Below are 12669 nucleotides of genomic sequence, written 5' to 3' on the forward strand. Positions count from 1 at the left end.
TGGTCTACGACCCGAAGTCTCACCTGCAGCAGCCAGGTCGTGGAGCGGCTGTAGTCTCCATATGCCAGGAACTTTGTCCAAGGTTCCCACGTGGGTGGCGGGAACCAAGTCACTGAACCACCACAGGCTGTGTCCCAGGGACCTCAGCAGAAAGTTGGGACCCAAACCAGTGACTCCAGGGCTTAGCTGGCTGTGCTGTAACACTGGCACCCAGATCTACCCATGTGACTGCTCTATTGCATTTCCTGTGTCATCTAACTTCACGCAGCCTTCTACCGACGCTCATCCTTCCACACTCAGTTTCTACTGTTCTTCCCTTCTTGCCTTGCCCATTGTTACTTTGCAATATTCCAACCGGGGACCAAGTATCCCTGAAATGTGACTAATCATTTATAAGGGGTTCAATTTGTCCGAGAGTGCTTCTGGAACCCAGGCCTTGCACTTCACAATCCCTTCTCCCACCTGGCACAGCTCACATCTCACTTTAATATTCTGCACTACACACAGAGACACAAGTGTAATAACTTTGAGGATAGCAAAGGATAATTTGAAAATTTATTTTAATTAAGGTACCTTAAGAGTTAAACTTTTGAAGTTATAACTTGTGGTATGCACTGTGTTATAACTTGGGGGATGCATAATAATGACAATAATAGCTCAATTTAGAAGAAATTTTAACACTTTAAAAAATACTTGAAAGTCAATCTTCCATCCACTGACTCACTTCCCAGGTTGCAACAGCCACAACTGGGCCAGCCTAAAGCCAGCAGTTCCATCTGTGTGGGCGGTGGGGTTACAAGCGCTTGGACCACCCACTTTTCCAGGCCCATTAGCAGGGAGCTGGATCTGAAGCGGAATACCTTGAACTGGCACCATATTTCATGCTACCCTGCAGGCAGTGACATAACCCACTATACTGCAATGCTGGCACCTGCAAATTTTTAACTCCAAAGAGACCTTATGATACAGTCTCATCGCCAGAACCACAAAGGCATATTCTATTAACACAGAATCCTGACATACAAGTGTTAAAATGCTTTCAAGGAGAGAGATGACCCAAATAAAACTTCCAACTGGTAAAGGATCAGCTATTCTTAGAATGGATGATGGTGGCCATTTAAATCCTCAAGGTTCAAAGGACCATTTGCAACCCTCATCAGAAGCTACTTCTTTCATAACAGATGGAAAATTTGAGATAAGGATGTGCCGAAGGGGGATCGAACAGAATCCCAATTTTCCTCAGCAGTGCCCAGCACTCCTCACACAGGGAGGGCACCTGCTCGTCTCTCACCCTCACACAGGGAGGGCACCTGCTCTCCATCTCTCACCCTCACACAGGGAGGGCACCTGCTCTCCATCTCTCACCCTCACACAGGGAGGGAGCCTCCTCGTCTCTCGCCGCACCTTCCTCCTACGGCAGCCACCTTGTTCTCCACGGTAAGCACATCTCCACACACGTTCCCGCCGTACTACACACTTCCCCTTTGCAACCTACTTGTAACTTACCATCAGAGACAGCTTCATTTCACTGTTAGCATCCTAGTGCCCAGCAGTCTACAGGTGTCCACCCCTGGACAGAGGGCGACAGAGGCAGACGGTGGCGGGACTTACGGCTTACAAGATGTGACTGGAGAAGGCAGGAAACGGAAAAAGAAGGGATGGCAGCCAAAACGAGGGTAAAAATGTGATTGTTTTAACAATCGGACGTAGGTATGACCTAGAGAATGACCGAGAAAGGGGCTCGGGTTAGAGATCAACAGGGGACAAGAGAAGCTTAAACTCTCAACGTCTCCATGCCAACACATCCCACGATAGTTTACAACTTGGTAGCGTGGAGTGAAGCACAGGACATGTCCTCCTCTGCACTGACTCCACAGAGACTGCAACAACAGTTCCTAACAAGGGAACTGAAAGATAAAATGGGAAGTAAACCGGCATTGCTCAATGTGATCTCCATCAAGTTCAAGGTGTTTTTGTGATGATACCAGCCACTGAAGGCCGATCCTTACTGCAATGCAATCCTTAGAGAAACAACTTCCCAGAGCAGAAAGCTCAGAGACAGCGAGTCAGGACTGTGAGGACCTAATGACTCCTGCCCAGGCCCTGCGGGAGCGCCGAGGACCCCCGCCAGGCCGAGCTGTTCTCTGCCGGAATGTTCCTCAGCGTTTCTCAGGTAAAGCTTCAGCTAGCGTTCTCAAGTCACTTTCACAGGAAGCAGAATTTGTCATTTTTGGTCGTCCAGAATGCCTCGAGCATCCCCTACAGTGTCACACGAGCTTTGCTCCTGGCTGGGTCTCTGTGGCCCAAACCGCTCCCACCTCGTGGTCTGCCTGGGCCTTGACTTCAGAATTGCACTGATAAACCAATTTCACTTCCTGGTACCATTTTTTGAACACTTCCGGATCTTGGTTTCGTGGGTTTAATTTCCGTTGACAACTCCGTGCATGCACCATCTGAACCTTCCAGCCGGAGCTGCCTCATTAGCTGAGCCTGCTGAATGTACAGGGAGATGGCTTCTCCTCCTGCTACCCGTCAGGGCACGACTCATCTTTTCCACGCACTCTGATGTAGATGGTCTGCCACTGTGGGCTTCGTCTGCCACACCGCTCAGGCCTCTGAAAGCGAGGTGCCGTCTGTGAGCTGCTGGCTGCTTCCCAGCACTGTGCCCATGCACTCTGCTCAGAGCATCAACGATCCTGCCCTTCTTCCACCCGATGGTGCCTCAAGCAAGCTCCTGCTCAGACAAGCTGTAGTGAGCTCATTTTGGTGCAAAATTATTTTGTTACATCTATGCAGTTTTTTTACAGTAGGCATTTCCCACGAATCCATGTGAAGACCACCCATGTGAACACAAAACAAGTTTCCTCCTGTTCTCTCTTGAGGCTAGTGTAAGCAGCACGGGCGTGTGCAGCAGCCACAGCCACGGGTGGCTCCCTCTATACTTGTGGCTGCCACATCTGAGCGCCCGGAGGAGCATCGCTCCCCCTCATCACCCAGTACCTGCTGTCTGAGGAGCCTGCTACACCCACAGGTCACCCAACAACCAAGAACATCGCTAAGTTTCACTGCAATGCCTTCCTGCCTCAAGCCACCCCACAGGCTTCCATTTTGGAAAGTCCATTGTTTTCAATGAAAGCGCTGGGTGTTCTTCCAGTAGGTACCCATCCTTGGGTTAGGGGTTACACAGAAAACCAGTGACCCTAGCTCAAGTCCGATGGAGGGATATTCTGCCTTCCCAGCGCGTCAAGGTCACAAAAGTGAGGTGTTTGATAGTCAGGACGGGCACACACTTCAGACACCACACACACGAGGCCCCTTATTTAAAAAGCAAAGAAGACCCCAGGCAACCAGCAAGTGTCTGGGCAGGGACGCAGGGGCGCAGGGGTCTACCCAGCCACGAGGAACTGGCCGGCCGCTCGGGCTGCCTCCTCACAGCGAGGTGCGGCAGCGCCAGGAGCCAAGCCCTCTCAGGCGACGCAGGGGCAGCACCCCGGCACCCAAGGGCGCTCGCAGCATCCATACCCGGCCTGGCCGCACCTTCCCGCCGGCTCCGGCCTCCGCCCGGCGCGCACGCGCACTGCGCCGCAGCCCGCCCCAGCGCGCCGGCGCCGCAGCCGGCCTTCACCACTCAGGAGGCGCGTTACTGCGCCGGCGCCCCGGGCCCTCCGGAGCGGGCACCATGGCGACGGGCGGCCAGTCAGGAGGCGCCTTGTTGCCGCGGAGCCCCGCCCCCGGCAGGGGCCCTCTGCGGACGGGCCGGGGTCATGGGTTGTTGAGGCGCTGCCCAGGAGCCGACCCCGGCGGCTGCGGCGTCCCCGTGGCCAGCGGCCGGCAGCAGCGCGCCGAGGCCGAGCAGAGCGCGCGGCGCCGCGGGCCGCTCACCCGGGAAGATGCTGCTGTCGCTGGTGCTGCACTCGTACTCGATGCGCTACCTGCTGCCGGGCGTCGTGCTGCTGGGCACGGCGCCCACCTACGTGCTGGCCTGGGGGTTCCTGCGGCTGGTGTCCGCCTTGCTGCCCGCACGCTTCTACCAGCGGATGGACGACCGGCTCTACTGCGTCTACCAGAGCATGGTGCTCTTCTTCTTCGAGAACTACACCGGGGTGCAGGTGAGGTCGGCGCGTGCCTGCAGGGCCCGCTGCGGAACACGTGCCGCGGGCACCCGGGTCCTGGCTGCCCGGGAGGCGGCCCGAGGCCTGCTCGCGGGTGCCCCGGACGTCGCCGGGGAGGCGCAGTCGGGCGGCCGTCTGGGGTCGCCCCTCGGCGCGGCTCACGACGTGAGGGAGTGGGTGGGTGAGCGCGTTCGGTGGCGCAGAGCGGAGATGCTCCCCCTGAGCTTGCTGCAGACCCCAGGTGCGCTTTCCACCTGCGGATGGAGATGACTGGTTCTCTGCGCCTTCCGTAGCCCCCGGGGGTCTCGGGAGAAGCAGCCGTGCACTGTTGGCCGTTTCTGCCAGAGGGGCAGCCTGGCCATGGCTGTGGTGCCGTCCAGCCCGTCGCCGTCCTTTGCTGGGAAGGCTGCGGCGGATGGCACAATGCCGCCTTCTCTTTCTGCTCTCTGTTCTTTCTTTCCACCTAGAGCAGCTGTGTTCGCCCTGTGGCTAGCCAGCTACTGTATTGGGTTTCTGCTTGCGCTCGCCAGCGTTCCAGTTGGCGCTTGTTTAAACCAGTATCTTGTCTTTCCCAGCAAAGAAAAAAATCACTGTTTCTGATCAGGATTTCCCGGTGACCGACTTTGAAAGTGGGCCTCCTTGAACAGTCACCGATTCAGGCTGACTGCCCTTCAGGGGCTCCACCCCCTTTGTGCCTGCTTTGCCAAGTTTGTTTAAAAGTACGGTTTTTATCCTAATTAAATTTTAATTTGCCATCAACTGACAGTTGGCCTGAGCTGAGTTACATACTTAGCACACAGAGCCAGCCGTCACTCTGAAAAGTAATTCTGCCTGTGGCCGACTGCAATGAGCAGCGCTCGCTCTGCAAGGCGTTAACCTACATTACTTATTTTTTAATGGTTGTGAAAACTTCAGTTTTTCTGAAACTAGCATGCTTTGCCATATTTCTGGTGACTGCATATTTCCACTTGACGTTTTCGTGTCCAACAGTACGTTATTAAAACATTTAATGGAAAGAATTCCCACTCTCGGTTCTTGCATTCAAAGGATCCATGGGTGAGGACCCTCAGGTGTAATTCAGAATTTGGTGTGATGTGGATTCCTTGATGATGTGTCTTAGGAATCTGAGAATCAACTGTGCATGCCCATCAGGTGAGGGGTGCAGGCATTTAATGAAAAATATAGACATTGCTGCCCCAAGGTTTCTTGTTTCCGCCTTGTTACAAAGACTTGAGCAGTTGACAACAATGTCTTTTTAATGTGTTCTCTTTCTGATCAGGGGTTCCTGTGTAGACAAGGCTGCCTTGCAATAATTTTGATTTTATCTCTTATAATGAATAGAAGAATAAATAGCTATAAACCCAAAAAAAACTTTAGTATTTTTTTTAATTTAGAAGAAATTTTTAATTTTGGTGATTTGTGTAGTTGGTCAGGGTGGGAAGGATGGAGGTTTAGGGAAAAGTGGGTGTGATCATGGTTTCTAAGCTTTGTGTTTCTCATTCCTGTTCTGGAGGAAGGGAGGAGGTAAGTGGAGGAGCCGTGCCCAGCCTCCCGACCACATGGCACCCCGCGATGGGAAACACCCAGTGTCAGTGCGGGCTCCCACGGGCTGCATCTGCCGAGGGTTCTGCCCAGGAGGTTTTGGTATTTCTGAGATTCTCGCTGAGCCAAGGCTAAGCTACCTCTTCCAATGTCCACTGGCTGACATCGTCCACCTTAGAGTCTCCATTTGCCCAGATTTTTGCTCTGGTGACCAAGATTTGGCAAACAGTGATAGTAAGAAGCATTTTTAATTTTTTTATCTTTTTTTTTTATTGGAAAGGTGGATATACAGAGAGGAGAGACAGAGAGGAAGATCTTCCGTCCGATGATTCACTCCCCAAGTGAGCGCAACGGCCAATGCTATGCTGAGCTGATCCGAAGCCAGGAGCCTCTTCCAGGTCTCCCACGCGGGTGCAGGGTCCCAAAGCTTTGGGCCGTCCTCGACTGCTTTCCCGGGCCACAGGCAGGGAGCTGGAAGGGAAGTGGGGCAGCCGGGATTAGAACCGGCACCCATATGGGATCCTAGGCGTGCAGGGCGAGGACCTTAGCCACTTGCGCCACCGTGCCGGGCCCAAGAAGCATTTTTTAAAGTTAACTAATTTATTGTTGTTATTATAAACTGAATCCCTTTGTTTTATGTACAAGGAGCTTAATGTGATTTCCCAAAGTGTTGATGTCTCGGAGCATTCATTTAGGGAAAATGTCTTAACCCAGCTGGACGAAATGGAAATCTGTGCGTATCGGAAGAAACCGTGGCAGCACGGTCGGCCGTCCCTCCAGATCCAGCCATGCTTGATGGAGCACACTGGGCCAGGGCCGGAACCCGGGCGGTCCGGCCGTGCTGGATGGAGCACACTGGGCCAGGGCCGGAACTGGGCCAAGTCTTTGTGGGGGGCTCCGGTCTGCTGCAGGGCAAGAGGGCTCAGAGAAACATTGTTATAACCACATCCTGCCTCCTCAGGTTTTGTCTTTTTCATCACTGATTTTGTCCATTGTGTCTTAACATTTTAGGTATTTTGATTTGTCTAGGTAATTTTTCACTTAAATTGCTTGATTAGCTTGCATTCACAAGGCTGGTGATGATCCCCCAGCCTATTCTGAATAAAATATAGTGTTTTTTTTTTTTCTTATTTGGAAAGGACACTTTAGTAATTTAAGAATTGTTTGTTTTTTAGAGTTATTTCTCTTATTTGAAAGATTTTACACAGAGAGGAGAGACGAGATTCTCTATGCCCTAGTTTGTTCCCCAGTTAGGCTCAAGGGGTAGAGCTGGAAGAGATCCAAAGCCAGGAGCTGCTTCTGCATCGCCCGTGTGGGTGCAGGAGCCCGGGGACCTGAGCCGTCCTCTGCTGCTCTCCCAGCCCAGGCCACAGGCAGAGAGCTGGATTGGAAGTGGAGCAGCTGGGACACGAACCGGTACCCCAGGCCAAAGGATTGGCTTGTGCACCACTACCCGACCTCGAGGGGGCGTGTGTGTTTTTTTTTAAATGAAGGAAGTTTATCATAAAATCAGATATAGGGCCCGGCGCGGTGGCGCAAGTGGTTAAAGGTCCTCGCCTTGCACGCCCGGGATCCCATATGGGCGCCGGTTCTAATCCCGGCAGCCCCGCTTCCCTTCCAGCTCCCTGCCTGTGGCCTGGGAAAGCAGTCGAGGATGGCCCAAAGCTTTGGGAGCCTGCACCCGCGTGGGAGACCCGGAAGAGGCTCCTGGCTTCGGATCGGCATAGTATCGGCCGTTGCGCTCACTTGGGGAGTGAATCATCGGATGGAAGATCTTCCTCTCTGTCTCTCCTCTCTGTATATCCGCCTTTCCAATGAAAAAATAATAAAAAATAAATCTTTAAAAAAATAAAATCAGATATATTGGAAAAGTTTTTCCAAGTGTCATTTTTGTGTTGTAATTCTGGATTTAAGAACAAATGGTTCCTCGTTGTTGCAGAGTGGAAGAGCAGTCAGCCCGTGAAGTTCATGTTTGATGCTTGGCTGGTACACCTGCTTCTAAGAAGTTATTTGGATGTTCCATTGGATGCCACATAACAGCTGCTCCTGTCCTTACTGCATTTTCGAAAAAATCCGAAGCTGTGTTGCTAAAATAATTCATTACAATTTGCTCATCCTTTTCAAGTCATTAATACTGAAACTCAGCTAAGTCCCAGTAGTGAGAATTCTACAAGTTTTGTATGTTTCGCTTAAGCTGAGATCCACTAAAATTCATCAAGAGTTTCTATTCTTGTAGGGGACATTGATTTGGGTAACTGTTGGTTTTTGGCTAAGGCCTCCCCTCCCCCTTAGTGCCCGAAGGTGACAGGCATCCTGCCCTGCTGGAGGATGAGTGGTACCTCCCCTCCCCCTTAGTGTCCAAGGGTGACAGGCGTGCTGCCCTGCAGGAGGATGAGTGGTACCTCCCTTCCCCCTTAGTGCCCGAAGGTGACAGGCATGCTGCCCTGCTGGAGGATGAGTGGTACCTCCCCTCCCCCTTAGTGCCCGAAGGTGACAGGCATGCTGCCCTGCTGGAGGATGAGTGGTACCTCCCCTCCCCCTTAGTGCCCGAAGGTGACAGGCGTGCTGCCCTGCTGGAGGATGAGTGGTACCTCCCCTCCCCCTTAGTGTCCAAGGGTGACAGGTGTGCTGCCCTGCTGGAAGCTGAGTGGCACTGGGATGAGACTTCACTTCTGGAGGCTCCCAGACACCCTAAGGTGTTAGCTTTTGGTGACAGTGTTCTTACTTATTTCATTTAAAAGGCAGAGAGACAAAGACGCCCCATCTGAAATTTGTTGCCCAGATCCCCACAACAGCTGTGGCTAGGCCAGGAGCTGGAATTTTTTTGGTTTTGAAAGAGTTACTGTGGGTGGGGTAGAGTTTCATCTGTCGGTCTACTCTGCAGATGGCCACCATGTCCAGGGATGGGCCAGGCGGGGGGAGTCAGTAGCTGGTCCGGGTGACCCATGCTGGCAGGGGCCCGCGAATGTGGGCCATCTTCTGCTGTTCTGCCCAGGCCGTTATCGGAGAGCCTGTCCAGGTCTGGCACGGCTGAGCACTACAGCATGTCAGGCCGTGTTGGTGTTGATGTGTTCTGGGTCTGACTGCAGGTTCCATAGATGATAGGAACCTCCTGTCCTGTGTCTGTGGGGAGAGAGAGAGCCCCTATCCCTGTTGTCAGGCTTCTTACATGCCAAGGAGGAGATGGTTACGTGCAGCCGCATCCAGGGTCTTGGGGAAGGGGTCATTTGATTGACAGGTGGACAAGTAGGATTGTAGCGGGGGAGGAGGGAACGGGGTTGGATGGGGGTGTGGGGCTTGCAACTGGTGCCCCTGAGCTAGCTACCTAGCTCCATCGTTGTTGCCTCAGAGAGTTCTGACCCTCAGTCTGAAGGGTTGCTAAAGGGTGCAGATGTAGCACAGATTTTTAACCTAATTCTTTTTTTTTTTTTTTTTTTATATTTTGACCATCTTTACATAGTCAATTAGGGTAAAAAGGTTCAAGGGCTACAGGAAAGTGGGTAAGACTATTATTTTTTCCATATTGTTTCCTTCATGTTTAAAGAGGGGTATTACGGGAGAAAGCCCACCCAATTTCCCACCCTCCCCAGGTCCCAGATGTAGGGTATGCTCTGAGGTTCTTGCTCAAGTGGTTTTGATATTTCAACAGTTATGAATCACTGCCCATCTTGCCACTCCGAGCACTATGTGGTCCTTGAAGAATCCACTGATTGACATAGTCCATCATAGAGTCTCTGTTTGCCCCGTATTTCACTGCCAAGATATAGCTGAGATGGTTGGTTGATCTGTTCTGTCTTCTCTCTTTTCTTGGTTAGGGTTCTGAGTCCAGCGTTTTGATTGGGGAAATCCCCAAAGAAACTTTGTCTGAGGTATTCTCAAACCAGATTCTTGTATGTGCTAGCAAGTACAGGGCCCGGCACAGTCCATCGCCCTGATCAGCTGGTGGTTGCAATTGCTGGGTTGGTTCTGTTTTCACTCCCAACTTCCACTGGAACCAATGGGTGTTGCAGTCCAGCCTGGTTCCAGCTGTCCAGCACATACTTGGCCCTTGCATAAACCAGTGGGAGCTGCAGCCTAGTTGGAGCGACCTGCAATAACCCCACCAGGCCCGCCCCCTACCCTGGTTTGCCAGTATGTGTAGCAGTAATCCAGTCTGTCCCACACCCCATTCCACCCCAGCCGCTGTCCTAGTTTTATGCCCTCCCGTGGAAGTGGTAACCCAAAAGGGAGGAGCCCACTATTTCCCTCCCAGGCCTCTCCCACTCCCAGATTATGCACTCTCCAGATAGTTCTGTGGTTTGATTTGACAGAACTAGCCCCCAGTGCCAGCTTCTGCCAGCTGATGCTGTGGCTAAGCCCAAACAACCCTCACCCACTCTAATTTTGTTTGCACCAGTAGGAAAAATCAGTCCAGCCCGGCTTTTCCCTGATCTAGTCCACATGAGGCGTACAGGTATTGTAGCCCTGCTTGGTCTGGTCTGCACCCATCCCAGCCCATGCTCTCCTAAGGGAGTAGCTGTCCAGCAAAGGAACCACCCCTTATTCCCCTGCTGGCTCTGCCCCCTCCCTTCCTTGTTCTCACGCTTACTGGTTGGACACTGCGGTCCCTTCCGGTACAGGCAACCTCACCTTGGCATTCCATATTGTTCACTAGTCTTTGTTGCGACCGAACCTGGCTCGACCCACACTGGTGCTTGGATTTGCCAGTGGATGACATGGACAGATTCAGCCTGGTCTTCCCCTGACCCATTCCAATTGTATGCCAGTGGGTAACTTTCCATGGCCTGTTCTGGGCTGTTTCCTATCATGTTTGTTGCGCTTACCTGCCGGGTCTGTGTCCTGCCAGAGGAGTTGCCCAGGCTTCTCTATCAGAACCTCTCCCAATGCGAGGTTTCACGCTTACTAGTGGGTCCATGAGCCAGCCCTACTCAGTTCACCTGCTGTCATAGCAGGAACAGTGGCTTTTCCTGATTGGCCTTCAACCCAAACTGGTTCTTGCTGTTGGATGTTTCAGCCCAGCCATAGTTTGTCTATACCCACGTATGGCTCACACATGGCTCAGTAGGGGTTTGAGACCTTGCCTAGTCCATCACACATCTATCCTGGTCCTCCAGGACACCAGAGGGTGTTGGGGTCTGGCCCGGCTCGGTGCATCCAATCCCAGTCCACACTTGTGCCAAGGGAGACTACAACTGTTTCCAGATCAGAACGCAGCCCCCATTCCAGGTCACACGCCCCTAGGTGGAACCTCAACCCAGCTAGGGTTGTCCCCTTAGCTCCCCAACCGGGCCTGTTCCCAGCCATAGATCACATGCATGCCAGTGGTTGCTCTGACTCAGCTTGGCACAGCCCCTCACCTGTCCTGACCTCTGCCTTAGACACTGTGGCTTAGCGTTCCTGGCTCACTCAGACCAGTAGGTGCAAGAGCCTAGCTCGGCATGACCTGTGCTCCATCCTGGTTTCTAGTTTTGCTTGTGGGCTAAGGTTTGCTCAGTCCTGCCTGATCTACCCTGTTCCATTACCAGTTGACACATTTGCCAGCAGTTGGAGCTACTTTTCCCAGCTTGTCCGACCCCCAGGTCTGGACCACATGTTCACCAGCGGGAGCTATGACTCACCAGGGGAGTTTCCCAAGTTCCTCCACTTAATCCACTCCCAGACCCAGTTTTCATACATGCCATTGGGTTTAGGCCAGTGCCCGGCGCAGTCGTGCCTTCCATTTGGCCTTGTATGAGCTGGTGAACCTTGCAGCCCGGCCCACCTCACACCCTAATCAGGATGCACAATCAGGTGCTGCTGCCCTGACCAGTCCAGACTATTGGGGGTTCTTTTACCTGTGATTGATGGCAGGCTCCTTGGTCACACCTAGCTTAGTCCATCACCACCCCAACTCTTGAGATAACCAGTGGGGCTAGAATTTCCACAGGGTGTGGCCCACACATCCCTCACAGAATCTACCCCCGGTTATGGTTCTTGAGTGCTCGTTAATGTTATGGCTTGCTTAATGTGACCCTTCTCCTGACCCATCATCATGTCAGGTTACAGGATATGATTCTGCAGGACAAGCCCCAAGCCATAGCTTCTGCATGGACTGGTATTTGTTGGTCAGCATTGTTCAGTGACTACAAGTTTTACAAAGGAAGAGTTACTGCCAATGGGAATCTTTATGAATGCTTCACATCCTAGAAGCACAATGGGTTCAACCTGGAGCTAACTAAGCAGCGACTCAAAGAACCAAAATCCCAGAGCTCCCCGGCCGGGCAGCCAGCACTCAGGCTGGCACCAAACGGGGCCCTGGCTGCCCGGGGACAGCTCACCACGTGCTCATGGTGGCTGTTGTCTGGGATCCAGGCATGAGACGCCCCGTCCTGAGACCCACCTTAACCTAATTCTTGCTGATGAATGGCGTAGGCCTTGCCTAGCCTGGGATCGAAAGTCTCTCCCAGTGTCAAGTCATGGGTCTGTCCCACAAGTTGGAGAATGTCCAGTCAGTGCTAATGGCCGTGACTCCATCATGGTCCTTGGCAGCTGACCCCTGCCTTTCTGTCCCCAGGTCCTGCCCTTTCTGAGGTGGGATGGCATGGCTGGCAGGACAACGCTCTTTGACTTAGGCCACTTCACTGCAGTGTTTGCCTTGTGGTCAATCCCATCGGCTCCTCCACTCCATCCCAAATCACCCTCTGTAATGAATGTTGCGGCTCATTTCCCTATTTTCGATTCTTTGGGAATATCCACAGGCTCCAGGCTTAGGAAGTAGATATGTTTTTGGGTGGACCACTATTCAAGTCATTATAATAATACACACCATAGTTCTGCTTATTTAGTGCTTTGTTATTAGTTTAATTTTGCCCTGTTTCTTTAGATTTTTAAAGCAGTTTCACTTTTGATTTCACCATGCTAAAATAAGCATGATTCTGTATGCTGAGGTTACTTTTAAACCAATTCCCCAAATCTTTTAGTTTTCTTGTAAATTTACCTTCACATATCCTTTAAATGGAGCATCTGATTGATTTTT

At 52.2% G+C, this 12669-nt stretch overlaps 1 protein-coding gene across 4 annotated transcripts in view; it reads left to right on the forward strand.

The window, feature by feature from the left end:
- Positions 1-3750: 3750 nt before the first annotated feature.
- The window catches only part of AGPAT5 (1-acylglycerol-3-phosphate O-acyltransferase 5), a 58458-nt gene continuing 49539 nt past the window's right edge, over positions 3751-12669 (forward strand). For all 4 annotated transcript variants that reach the window (XR_005882399.1, XM_040967441.1, XM_040967442.1 and 1 more), the window contains exon 1: positions 3751-4109. Coding sequence is in view for 3 of the 4 variants with exons in the window: in XM_040967441.1 (XP_040823375.1) it covers positions 3891-4109 (219 nt within the window). In the remaining variant the exon portion in view is untranslated. The remainder of the gene's footprint in view (positions 4110-12669) is intronic.

The sequence above is a fragment of the Ochotona curzoniae genome, unplaced genomic scaffold (assembly GCF_017591425.1).
Source record: "Ochotona curzoniae isolate NIBS_2020 unplaced genomic scaffold, NIBS_Ocur_1.0 scaffold_4506, whole genome shotgun sequence".
NCBI classification, from domain to species: domain Eukaryota; kingdom Metazoa; phylum Chordata; class Mammalia; order Lagomorpha; family Ochotonidae; genus Ochotona; species Ochotona curzoniae.